Raw genomic sequence first — 12,452 nt, forward strand, 5'->3', positions numbered from 1 at the left:
CTGTTTTATGTAACAGTCGATGTTCTCAATCCAATTAGCATTAACGTGTGGCAAAAGGTTAATTCTGGATCATATTTGTTAGCATTCACTGACTAAACAAAGCCTTCAGGCCTTTAAATCGCATAAAACATCTAGTTCTCTCAGCTTTTGGGGTTTGACCTGCAGATGTACCTCATCCGGTGTGCTGAAGCAAAAGTGTATCACAGAGTTCATAGTTACATTGGGAGCAGGTGCTAAATCTGCAAAGGTGTTTAATAGAAGAAGGTAATGACTGTAGTCAGGCATTTTTATGAAAGTCTGAAATCATTGCCACTTTAATTTGCTAATTTTCCCTTTTCATGCTTTATTCTCTTTCTCCAACTCTCTGTTTTCTCTCTCTTTCTATCATCTCCTGCACTAAGTCCGTTATATATCAGGCAGAATGAGATTATTTTGGTTGGAAGTCTTTTAGTGAGAAAATTCTTGAACAGGCTACTTTATCTTGCTGATGTTATTTATTTGTAGTGCCCGCTTATTGTTTGTTCAGTTTATAATGAAGCCTCGCTGTGAAGCATATTGCAACAAAATTGTGTAAGCCTTCCTTCCCACCACTGGTATCATCTCTGCATGCAAATCCCTCCTCTAAAGCACATGACCAAACATATCTTCCCTCTCTTGCTTTATATCAATCCTTCTATCTGTTCTGAGAAGGTCTCTGAGGGCCTTTTATGCTGTGGGGTCCTCCTCCAAAATATGCAGAGCTCAGATTAGAAAAGCACAGGAAATGACAGTGGCCATCCAGATCAGATACTGTATCAACTGAGAAAATAGCAAGAGACAGAAGTGACAGAACTCTGGATAAATGTGAAGAAAACCAAAGGGAATAAAGCGAAACGAGCTGATTAAAGAAGAGAATGAGAAAGGGAGGAAGACAAGAGTTAAGCTGGCAGTAAAGTCTGTCAGGCCCCAGTCACATGTGCGGCTGAAGATTGTAGACGTGACTGAGGGACGTCCGGGCAGATTTCCTATTTGAATCCGAGTCCAGCAACTGCAGCTCTATATCAGCATGCTAATTGCTGACTTTAACCGTTTCTGTTTGTTGTGTAGTCTTCCTTTTCTGAGAGAGAAAAAAAAATGAAGTTCCTGTCTCTGCTGTCAGAGAGAGATAGAGAAAGAGAACAAGAGTTGTAGTGTGCTCGGACAGTCAGGCGCTGCGAGGTCGTTTTGGTCCTACGCTGAAGAGTTGAAATTCAGTGAAGAAATCAGGATCTGCTAGAGATAAACAGGTACTGAACTTCTTTAACTTAAGTGTGTACTGTATACTCTTGTGTGTGTATGTGCTTATAGATTTGAGACAAAATTGTTCTTAGAAGAGATCTTAATCTGACAAAACAGGTTTTAAAAAAAAAAATGAATTATATATTGAATTATTTTATTTTATTAATGTTTATTTTTACTAATCATGATTATTATTATTTATGATATTACTTATATTTATTCATTTATTTGGTTGTTTGTTTATTACATATATTTATTAATTATTCATTTATTACATTTTAGTTTTTTTAAAACCACTTAAAGTTTTCTTCCAGGATAAGGGTTAGTTTAGCAAAAAATATGTTGTATAGTCATATTATTTCACCAGCAGTATAACTAACTTCAGCGGAGGACGATTGCCATCCACAACTTTGCTGTAGTTTTTTCTCGTTCTATTCTGCCAGTGGGTAGTTTCCTGTGCAAGCGTGTGCTAGCTAGCGTACGATGCAGGAAACCACTGATTCAAAGCCTGCATTTCCCCTCTTTCCTGCTCTCTCAGTATTTTCCTCGGCGTGTGCCTGACTCCTCTGCCCCGCCCCATCACGCTACTAAAACTGACACAGAAAGTCCAAAAGTATAAGTTCTTGTAAAACGCAGCTTTGATCTATCTCCGTCTTTCTCTCTTTCTCGCCTCTCTATTATTTTCTCTGTTGATTTCTCCATGTGGCTCTCTGGAGGGCCTCTGTGCTTTCTGACTGGAGCTTTATTCAGTGTGGCTAAATTGAAAAGAGAGGGGAAAACAATCATTAGAGGAAGTGGGAAAAGAATAGAACGTTTACAATTGATGTGATCAATGAGATGAATATTTGCTAAGGCACAATCCTAACCATAGGTTTTGAACTTCAGTATGTAACTTGCGGGTGGACTTTTTGTTTTCGACCAGTAAGCAACCACCTAACCACCACCCAGAACACCCGTTGTGTCGTTGAGGCGAATTTTGTAAGCAACATTTTCAGAAAATGTTAAAAATCTAATTATGAAACAGCAACCACAGTAACCACCCAGAACACCCTAGTAACACCCTGGCAAGCATCCATAGCAAATTCCCTAGCATTATGGAGATGACTTCGGGCAAGCACCACTTACAATCACCTACAGTAGCAATTCTCTAGTAACCACCTACTAGCAACAGCCTAGTAAACACAGTGAAAACCCTAGTAAGGGATGTGACCGAATACCTTATTTGGAAAGGCACAGATAATGGCTTCAGAATGAACAACAAATTCTACCACTCTAGCATTGTGGAAGTAACTTTTACAAAGGAAAGCATCACACACGCACATACAGAAAACTTACAAAGGAAGCTAGTTATGAGATATCAACTACATTAACCACACAGAACCCTCTAGCAACACCCTTGAAACCACCCAGAACTCTCTAGCGTTGTGGAAGTAACTTTTACAAGGGAAAGCACTACATACACACATACAGAAAATGTACAAAAAAGCTAGTTATGAGATAGCAACTACATTAACCACCCTGAACGCTCTAGCAACACCCTAGCAACCACCCATAACAAACAACTTAGCATTATGGAGATGACTTCTAAATGGGCAAACACCGCTCACAGTCACCTAGAAATGTCCTGGTAACAAACCAGACCACTCTAGTAACCACACTGAACACCATAGTAGCGACCTAGCAAACAACCTACACCGTAGCAATGCCCTAGCAACTACCCACAGCAATCTGCCATCATAGAGGCAACTTTTGCATGGGCGAGCATCACTCACAATCATCTAGTAATGCCACTTGTAAAAATGCAAAATCTAGCTGATCTAGCTAACCCAGAACACCCTAGCCACTGCATAACAACACATTTGCAACCACCCAGAACACCATTGCATCATGGAGGTGACTTTTACAAGTGAAAGTACCACTCACATACAGAAAACGTAAAAACAAAAAGCTAGTTGTGAGAAGGCGACTACAGTAACCACCCTGCAAACACCCTAGCACACAGGTGTTAAACTCAGTTCCTGGAGGGTGAACAGTGAACAGTTCCTCAGTTCCGTCTGAGTGTGTATGGAGAGTGAATGTTGGAAGGATTTAATTTACTCTTAACCAAGATCTGATCTTGAGTGTCTATATGGAATTAACTGAACAGCTGTATCATAGATACATCAGAAGAGAGACAGAGAGAGGGAGACAAAGGTCTTTCTTTCAATCCCATGTGATAAATCATCCTTCCCCTGTGCCCAGTGCATGATGGATGTGTCTAATGCTTTCTGGGTGATGCAGGATTTGGGACTGACAGGTAGAGTAATAGTCATCTGAGAAGAAATCGATGGGGTTCATGGGAAATAAGTGCGATGACAATGGGGGCCTGTGCTATGTTTACTTTGAGGGATGGTTGCCCTCACACGCCTGCCGTGTTGCACCCATAAAGACAAACAGGCAGCAGGAGGTGATGGCAATGTTTCACTGAAGATGATGGAGCAGGGTGTCATGGGTGGCTGTTTATCCCTGTCATTGTGCCCGTGAGACAGAACAGTCTGTCTTCATGGGGAGAAACTCTCAATTGGATGCAGACTGTCTTTTTTACACTTGAACAAAGTTGCGTTTTTCAGATGATATGTCTATCTATCTATCTATCTATCTACAGTATCTAGTCTGTCTGTCTATTTATCTGTCTGTCTAAAGGCTCTGGTTTCTGTCATGTTGTTTGTGCAGGACAAGCGATGTGGTGAAATTGCCCATTCTCCATCACTGGACGTGTTTTTACCAGAGGATGAGGACAACCCTTACGAGTCAGTGGCTACAGCTGTCACACGCAAACCTTGCTCTCTTGACATCCAACTCCACAACGCCTGTCCTCGCAACGGTTGGTAACTTCTAATCAATGAAAACTAGCAAAAAATCAATCAATAGATAATTGATGTAAATAATCTCCACATGCACTAACTCAGTTTATACCTATCAGAAAAATACTTTGTACACCTCAGTAAGTCAATATAAAGCATTAGCAGTACATTTTTCTTCTATATGATGAATTTTCATGTCAAACAAGATACTCAGTAAGGAAAAATGGGCAGGACTTTGTATCCATTGGGAATTGATTGGATTGTGAAATGTTCATAAAAATGTATATACAGTATATTACTTAATAATAATAATAATAATAATAATATAATTATTTTTATAATTAATTAATATTTTATATTATAATTATTATAATAATTGTAATAAAAGTAATATACAGGGCTATGCAGAGAGTTTCTCAGGGGCAAGGGTTAGGGGTGTAACGGTACACAGAAGTCACAGTTCAGTACGTACTGTACCTCGGTTTTGGGGTCACGGTTCAAGTTCGGTACAACAGGAAAAGCAACAAATCCCCAATGCTAGGTTTCTTTTCATTTATTTTGAACAGACAGTAGTGAAAATTACAGTTTGTTCCACTTAGCGGCATTTTACCGCGTGCGCCTCCTTCTGGATTGGAGTGCAATGACTGACTGCATGCACCGAACCAATGGTACAATGGTAGATATTGTAAACAGACTGTGTGTTCACAACTACTGATATAAACTTCTTGTATTTTAGAAGTACAATAAGCATAATAAATTATTTTTTTTAAAGGGAAAAAAGTGGACTGAAGGTTAGAAAGCATGACACTCGTGTCAGAATGCCAGTCTGTCAGTCAAGTCCAAAGCAAGACAAAACCCATATAGCAACGTGTTATGCCAAAGACGTCTCAGACAGTCTGACAGCAGATACATATAAACCGTAAATAAATGACTTTTTGAGTGATTCGTTACAAAAGTGTGCATCAAATAATAGAAGCTTGAGTGTGGGTGTGTGGTGCGCTGGAACAGATCTCATTCATGCGTGCACATTGAGCTTCTTCTTCTCCTTTTAATGGCGGTTGGCAAATCCACTTGAAGATGCATACTGCCACCTACCGCACAACACCTGCGTGACAGCTGACGTAAAATAAAGGAGCGGGTTTAGGATAGCCGAGACCGATCAGTTAAAAAATGCTAAATCGGCCCCGATACCAATCCTTGAGATCGACTCGGGACATCCCTAATTATTATTATTATTATTATTAAATAAAATAGTATCACAATAGTAAATGCTTCACAATCCAATCAATTCCCAATTGCTCCCAAATCATTACTTTTCTTATTATATTTCAGTATATTATTTTATATTGTATTATATTATAAATACTTCACAGAACACTGTCCATGCTGTATTGATTTGACAAACACAGAACATTAGGTCCCATGGCGCCTCGAGGCGTTTAGGTCGATGCCTGTAGTCCTGGGATGCTCCGGCCCCTGCCGCAGTACTTTCCTCTGGCATCATTCCTGCAGTAAGCGTTAGGGTTGTCGTGGAAACCGCTTTAGCCTTACCCAGAGAGGTTGGTGAGTCACATTCAAGTTGTCGTTGAGACGCAGTGAACAGTGTTGCCTATAGGCCTGTGATTCACACCTGATGTTCATCTCCCAGATGACTCTATTAATGCAGCTGCACAGTCTGGCGGGACTGATGTATGTGTGTGTGTTCTACTATTTCCTGTGTTACTGTACTTTAACCCTCTGTTTGTGTTTGTGCGGGTATTTGTGGATTTTGACCAGCTCTATTTTTGGCCCCCCTCAAGCTATCTCCACAAGCATGAAATCACAGCTTTTACAGGACTGTTCTCTGCCTGATTATAGTCAACACTGCAGTTTCATGCTGCAGGATTGCACTGGACCAATCAAAACACTCACATCCATATATCCCACAATAAACAGAGATGCTCACACATCACAGTTATGATGGCTTATCACATTAATCATGGTCTTGGGGGGAAAAAAGAGACACATTTATGGTTATATTTTGATTTCAGGTAGACCTCAAATTAAGTTTAACTTTCTGACTTTTAAATATCACAGTTTAATGTCCATTGCATTTGAAAAAAGTAATGTCTTGTTATTAAAGTATTTTTGTGTAAATCACCTCCTTGAAATGTATTGCGTTTAGTGTTTAATATAATAAATATGCTGAAGACGTTTACTAAATGAATAGAGAAAGAGAAATATGTCTTCATAGTTCAGCTATCTAGGTCATATCCTGAATGTTAACCATGAATTGTAAAAAATGACTTGCAACCAACCAAGCGGTTGTGAAATCTTTGTTAAGAGCTACTCACAAGCAGAATACTAAACGATTCAAGTTTACAAATTAAAAGATCGTGGAAGAAGGTCATTTAACTTTTATGACTTTCAATAAACACAGCAACAGAAAACTAGTCAGTTCAGTATTCTGCTATCTAGTTACTTGTCAACATAAGTGTAACTGTTTCCAGTCAGTTTTTGTTCTTTGCAATAATATTGTGTTGTGTTTCACGGTCAGATTGTGTGGGATTTCTTGAGGATTTATTTAGTGACAGCTTGTCAAAAACAGGATTTAGGTGGAAAGAGTCAAGACGTGGCTCAGCATAAGTCTTGTTACAGCTGCTTTTATGCGTCTTTTCCTGTTTATTTATCTCGTCTCTGTCCCTATCTTCTGTCTGTTTGTCCTCTCTTCTTTTTTTTTTACTTAAATGAGTTAGCCGTGTTCAATTATGGACACATGTGATGAGCCAAATGTAAGACTCCTGTTTTTTCCCAGATGTGACCTCAGATTAGTTCAGCTGGCTCCGGTCCATCATTACCATACTAAAGCAAATCATATCTGTCTGTTTTTCTTTTAACCCTTAAACGCATACCTAAGGTCTTTAGTGACCCGGGACGTCATTCACCACCCTCCTCCTCCTCATTCACTTTTTAAAGTTAGTCATCAACCTTCTTAGTATTCCTCAATCAATTCATTATAAACAGTATAATAAGAAAAAATATATAAAAGAATGCCTGTTTTCTCATTTATTTTTTGTAAAAATTGTATGGGGTCGTTAACGACCCGAGGTGTGTAACGGTTTAAGTATATTATAAGTATATACAATAATTGAATTCTTTGATGACTGAATAAGTGCAATTCACCTTTATTCCACAAGGTGACAATGTCTAATATACAAAGATGAAATGATGTTATCGCACTCAAGTTACCGCAGGCAGAAAACAAAAGAATAGGAAATATCATCAGCAAAACTTGAAATGGCTCTTTTTTACATTAAAGCAAGTACTGAACGCAATTAAATATTAGCGTCACTGTCACTTGATGGTGGATCTGGTGAAGAAGCTGTCAGCGTTTAAAATATTGATTTTGAAGATGTTGAAAATGATAGTTTTGAGAATATGTTTGAGATTGCGAATATGAGCCAGATGCTGAATGCACTGGCAAATGAGCTGGGACTGATGATGGTATAAAACATCTACTCAAACTGAACCCTTCCAATCTCCAAAAGATAACAAAATATGCTTGATTTTATTCTTCTGTAATTGCTACTCTAATATCAGGAGAGTTTTATATTATCGCGACAGGTAGAGATTCATCCATGTTAGATATAGATCCGGGTCGCTAAAGACCCGAATATGTAATGATGAAACATTCATGCATTTAAGGGTTAGGCATTTGTCCAAATATAATAAGAAATACCTTGTTTCTATTCAATGCTTCAATACTTTGACTAGTGTGGTGTTATGAAAGAAGCAGTCACAAATACAATATCAGTTATTTAATTTATATTCTAATTTAATTTCATTTTGACCAGTGTGGTGGGTTTAGCAAAGACAACATGGGCATAAGTACAATGTACTTAAAAAAAAAAAAAAACATAAATACAAATTTACAAAATAGTACTACAATCAATAGCAGTTTCATCACTACATTTGGAAGTTGTGCCTTCAAAACTGTACATAATATAATAATCTAATATAATAATATGTCTGCATATATTTATATTTGTGTGCTGCCGGAGTAAAGGCCTGCTAATCTTGTGAAACAGAGTCTCTGTGTTCCCATGGCTCCTACATGCCTCATTTCTCTCTCAGTATCACAGCTCAGAGAGGTTAATGGCTAATGGCTGAAAGAGTAAAACACAAGTTAAATTCATCCCCTGCTTCCTGCCCATTACCAAAAGGGTCAAGCCCCACTGAGCTTCCTACCACAGTCACAGAGCTACCCGCTGTTATCGCAAAAACAGCTGCGAGCAGTTTTGACAGAGTCACAGTCTTTCCCACCAGCTCCGTCAGGTTCTCTCTTTTTACACTCGCACACGTACTATCCCCCGACGAGGACGAGTGTTTTGATCCACCGCGAGCATCGTTTTAAGCGGTCCGCTGACAGGCGTCAACAAAGAAAGTACAAATATAAATGCGTGTGCAAGCAACAATCGAGTCTGCCATTTTGTTTCAATTATTAACGCCGCTCAGTTTAGTGGTTCATGAATATTCTGGCATCATTTGCATACCAGAGGAATGGAGCTTGTCAGTATTCATGACAGTGGTGTGTGTGAGGGGAAAAAAAAAGATCTGCGTATAGAAGTGTGTCCATGTGGACCCAACAGACTTAATAGCATTCATATGTCTGCTCAGCGTTCACTATGGATACAGAATATCTTTTTATCAATTACATAAACCTAATGTGTTAAGACTTATAGTGTTAAGGCTGCTAATGTGTAATGACATTTGTTTATTAACACACTTTCGTGTCAGTGAGGTGCAGTCATAAATATTCAGCAAAAGTGAGTGTTATCTCTAATCTACAGTGGTGATTTTATTGTGAAACATGCTAATGTTTCAGATGTGTGCAAAGTCTGGAACAAACACGATCAAGCATGATCTATGATTACCCAAGAACTGTTTAAATGATAGTCACAGCATCGGATGGTTTCTGTCACTGTTTTTTCCAGACATTTACCTACAGTAGTTTACTTAATGAGTACAACTTGTTAACTCGTCATCAGGGTGCTTTAAATATGTATGTAACCCAAATATACTCTCTTCCTTGAAACACAAGGTGAAATAAAAAATATATATCTTGGCTCTTTTTAGTATACTGGAAGTGAATGAATACTGAGACTATCAAGCGTTTCAGACACAGATTTATCAACGCTGGCAACACTATCAACGCTGAAATATAACTGCAGCAGTCAGGTGGTACAAGTCAGCTCTCTTTAAGTTGTTTGCGTTCATTGTTATAGTAATGTTCTTTGAGACATAGGGTAATTTGAACACAGACTCTGCTCTGCGCGTTCATGTGTTTTGTAGGAGGTATTGCTTTGGAGATTGCTCTGAAGGGAGGATGGGATCAAAGCTAGTTTGTTATTGCTAACCTCTCTGAAATTGCCTACCCTACCTTTAATGTCTTCTGAAGCCATATAGTTTTGCGTGACAAGTGGATGGAAATATGAGTAACATTTACTTAAAATCCCAGCTCTCCTTTCACCATGAGAGTTCATGAGAATCATGAGAATCAGTTCACTAAACACTTTACAAGGATGGTCGGATTCATTCACTTGAACTGATTGTTCTGCTTCACTACTTCATTGACTCATTTAATCAATACTTTGTTGTCATTGGTTAACAGCTCACTGGAGGGGAAGATGTTCAGCGAATGACTTAAATTTCAGTCTGTCATCACATATCTATAGTATGGCCTACTAAACTATAATAAGAACCACTTTTATGAAATTTATATGATGCTTTTGCAATATTTTGGAAGATTGAATGCTCTCATTCTCTTTAATAATTGCATGGAAAATAATATTTCATTTATTTTCCTTTGTGCTCAGTGGTAGAAAAATAAAGGTTGGAATGACCTTGATGATAAAGGTGAAGATGAAGATTTACTACATGGATGAATCTTTTTTTCCCCATTTGAGATGAGGTGCCCAAACCTCACGTGCCCAAAGTGAGGTTTTATCAGATTTAGCTCACTTTTGGGGACTATTTTGTCCTTGATGTATAACTAAGTAAACATAAATGCATGCTGCCTGGATTTTATTTGTTTTATTGCCTAATTACCTGCTTGTTTATTTTTTCCTGTGGAATGCAGGGGGAAAAGATGACGCTTTTCATTTGTTTGACTATGGCAAACCTTGTTACTCATCTCCTGCCTTTGAGTTGGCAATCAGCAGATTTGAAAAACAGAAGGAAAGGAAGATGAGGAGGGTGTTGAATAAACATATGCAGTCTCTGATTTTGTCCGGATGGATGCCGTAGGGCTTGTTGACTCACTTGGTAGTCACTCATTTAGAGCCAACATAATCATCCCATACTGTTTTCCGCATTCCTTCATGCAGAGCTGGAGAGACAGAGAATGCAGGGATGGAGTTACCGTTTCTGAACAGCATGGCTTTCTGTAGTATGGGCGTGTTTGTGATTGATGGGAAGGGTTTTTCTCAGTAATTTGGTGGAGGAGTCAGATGTAACCTACCCTTTACCTCGTTCTGCTCTCTTTCTTTCTCTTTTCCTCTGTTTCATCCCTCATTCACAGAGAGTGATCCTACTCTGGGGAAATCTGCTCAGACCATAACGTGATCCCACTCCTACACTGCAGCGTGTGTGTGAATGTATATACAGTACATGTGCTATTTTTTAATTATATGGCTTGAAACCAAAACACACATACATAAGCACACACAGAAAGATGTACTGATCTTAGGGATGAGAGATCTTGTTACTACTACTACTAATAATAATAATAATAAGAATAATATTTTTTTATGTTTTTTTATGTATAACAACAGAAGTCAAGCTTCCCTTAAAAAAGCGATACAATAGTGGTACAATGGTATACATTGATGGTGTCAGAAGGTAAAACCATGGTGCTTTGATAGATACCATGCTACTAAATGACTTCCATATTCAAGATACTTCAAATACCTTGATAACAAATACAAGTTTGCTGTATAAAGCAGCATAACAGACTTTTTTTGTACAGCTAAAATAACTGTAAGCGAATGACACCGTAAGTCTTACACATTCAAGTTTTCCCAGTACACAAAAATGATTTTGTATCTTTTTCAGAATACACAAACCAAAAACTTTTTTTTTTAATCATCTTTTACCAGTATGGCTGATTATACATTAATGTTCAAAAGTTTGAGGTCAAGTAAGATTTTAGTTTTTATGCTCACCAAGGCTGCATTTTTTTTTATCAAAGGTACAATACATTTTTTTATATTAAATTATATTATTATTATTAATAATAATGATAATAATGTGAAATTATGTAATATTGTGAAATATTATTGCAATTTAAATGAATGATATTATGTTTTAATATATTTAAAAATAATAATATAATAATATAATTTATTCCTGTGATGGCAAAGCTGAATTTTCGGCATCATTACTCCAGTCTTAAATATGCTGATTTGGTGCTCAAGAAACATTTATTATTATTAATGTTGAAAACAGTTGTGATCCTTAATTTTTTTTTGTGGAAACCATGATACGTTTTTGGAGTGTTGGAGTTTTTTGATGTTTGTTTGAGTTTCTTAGGGAGGAGTTGGTCGAAGTTTGTTGGTAATTGTTGGTGTGGATTGGAGTTTGTTGGGGTTGGTTGGAGTTTGTTAATGTTTTTTTGAGCTTCTTGGGGTTGGTTGGAGTTTGTTGGTATTTGTTGGAGTTTGTTGGGGAAGAGTTGGTTGGAGTTTGTTGGTGTGTATTGGAGTTTGTTGGGGTTGGTTGGAGTTTGTTCATGTTTGTTTGGGTTTCTTGGGGTTGGTTAGAGTCTGTTGATGTTTGTTTGAGCTTCTTGGGGTTGGTTGGAGTTCGTTAGTGTTTGTTTGAGTTTCTTGGGGTTTGTTGGAGTTTGTTAGTGTTTGTTTGAGTTTGTTGGGTTTTGTTGGAGTTTGTTAGTGTTTGTTTGAGTTTGTTGTAGTTTGTTGGTATTTGTTGGTGTGTATTGGAGTTTGTTGGGGTTGGTTGGAGTTTGTTCATGTTTGTTTGGGTTTCTTGGGGTTGGTTAGAGTCTGTTGATGTTTGTTTGAGCTTCTTGGGGTTGGTTGGAGTTCGTTAGTGTTTGTTTGAGTTTCTTGGGGTTTGTTGGAGTTTGTTAGTGTTTGTTTGAGTTTGTTGGGTTTTGTTGGAGTTTGTTAGTGTTTGTTTGAGTTTGTTGGGGTTTGTTGGTATTTGTTGGGGTGGAGTTGGTCGGAGTGTTTGGGTTTCTTTGGGTTGGTTGGAGTTTGTTGATGTTTGTTTGGGTTTCTTGCAGTTGGAGTCTGTTGATGCTTGTTTGAGTTTCTTGGTGTTGATTGGAGTTTGTTGATGTTTGTTGGAGTT

At 38.0% G+C, this 12,452-nt stretch overlaps 1 protein-coding gene across 8 annotated transcripts in view; it reads left to right on the top strand.

Annotated features, from left to right (window-relative positions):
• Nucleotides 1-12,452, top strand: part of anks1b (ankyrin repeat and sterile alpha motif domain containing 1B) — a 165,011-nt gene that overhangs the window by 70,245 nt on the left and 82,314 nt on the right. For 6 of the 8 annotated variants that reach the window (XM_084111782.1, XM_084111787.1, XM_084111788.1 and 3 more), the window contains one exon: nucleotides 3,970-4,120. In XM_084111782.1, the coding sequence (XP_083967908.1) occupies nucleotides 3,970-4,120 (151 nt within the window). Of the gene's footprint in view, nucleotides 1-688; nucleotides 1,266-3,969; nucleotides 4,121-12,452 lie in introns of those variants that run through there. The other 2 variants (XM_084111791.1, XM_084111792.1) reach the window with 2 other exon arrangements.

This window comes from Abramis brama, assembly GCF_963993115.1.
Source record: "Abramis brama genome assembly, chromosome: 4".
In the NCBI taxonomy this organism is placed as follows: domain Eukaryota; kingdom Metazoa; phylum Chordata; class Actinopteri; order Cypriniformes; family Leuciscidae; genus Abramis; species Abramis brama.